This window comes from Merops nubicus, unplaced genomic scaffold (assembly GCF_000691845.1).
Source record: "Merops nubicus isolate BGI_N331 unplaced genomic scaffold, ASM69184v1 scaffold51916, whole genome shotgun sequence".
NCBI classification, from domain to species: domain Eukaryota; kingdom Metazoa; phylum Chordata; class Aves; order Coraciiformes; family Meropidae; genus Merops; species Merops nubicus.
In genome coordinates this window covers 1-1,041 of record NW_008616617.1, presented here as the reverse complement: position 1 = coordinate 1,041, position 1,041 = coordinate 1, and the positions used below count along the sequence as shown (strand labels likewise).

At 38.5% G+C, this 1,041-nt stretch overlaps 1 protein-coding gene across 1 annotated transcript in view; it reads left to right on the top strand.

Moving 5' to 3' along the window:
- DNAJC21 (DnaJ (Hsp40) homolog, subfamily C, member 21) overlaps positions 1-475 on the top strand; it is a gene marked incomplete at its 5' end in the record, with an annotated part of 9,727 nt that extends 9,252 nt beyond the window's left edge. The window contains one exon of the mRNA XM_008942869.1: positions 308-475. Coding sequence (XP_008941117.1) covers positions 308-475 — 168 coding nt within the window. The remainder of the gene's footprint in view (positions 1-307) is intronic.
- Positions 476-1,041: the final 566 nt, after the last annotated feature.

Genomic DNA, 1,041 nt, shown 5'->3' with positions numbered 1-1,041 from the left:
GTGTGGGTAGCCGGGAAAAGAAAAAAGTGTTTTTTTTTTTTTTTTTTTTTTTGTCTTGAATTAGATTTGCAAGGCTTCTGTTGTTGTTCTTGGTCCTACTTAGCACTCTATGAAATTTCAGGAAGTCATACTTTTGATTATTTTTTTAAGTAAATAAAATTGTTAATCAGTAATATCTGTGGTCAAACCAAACAGCGTATTCATGTTTCATTGTCTAAGAGAAGCTGCATACCACAAATTGGTGTATGACATTAATTACATATTCCATATGAATCTAAAGCACTTCTGTTTTTTTTTCTAATTGTAGAATGAAGTTCCCATCCGCTGTGTAACCTGCAACTGTGCATTTCCATCCCGAAATAAACTGTTTGAACACTTAAAAGCCACAGGCCATGCAAGAGCAACACAAGCACCAGCTGTAAATGGAGCTCTAAACACCAGAAACAAAAAAGAGAAACGTAAAAACAGAACTTGATTACAGTGAAAGTCTTCATAACTGGACATGGAAACCCTCCCAGAAATGAAAGGCACAAATTGTCTGTGTTTGACTTAAACAGAGAACGCAAGTCTTAATTTTGGGAAAAAAAAAAGGAAGATGCAAAAAAAGGAACATTATCTTGTGAAGGAACACGTGCTTTCTTTTGGTGTTACAAGCCTTTCTTTAATGACTGGATTTGACCCACCATCTGGGCAGCTTTCATACTGGGGACTGGCAAATAGTAATTCATGGGTACTCACCTTGCACTGCTGTAGAAACTTGCACGGATAAAGTACTCACATAGTGCAAAATAAATTATTTTAACACGTGTTGTTGGTTCTCTTTTTAGAGTGCTTAGCTCTGGTGTAACCAACAGAAGGGCCTGTGCTTCTTTCATCGTCTCTCAAAGATGAAACTTCACCAAGACATGGAAGAACACAGGGTTTTCTTCTGCCATCCCCAAGGGCCCTTTCAAATTGGCTAATTACCACAAAATCACAAAGTATAAGGGGCTGCAAGGGGACCTACAGAGCTCTTTGAGTCCAGCCCCCCTGCCAGAGCAG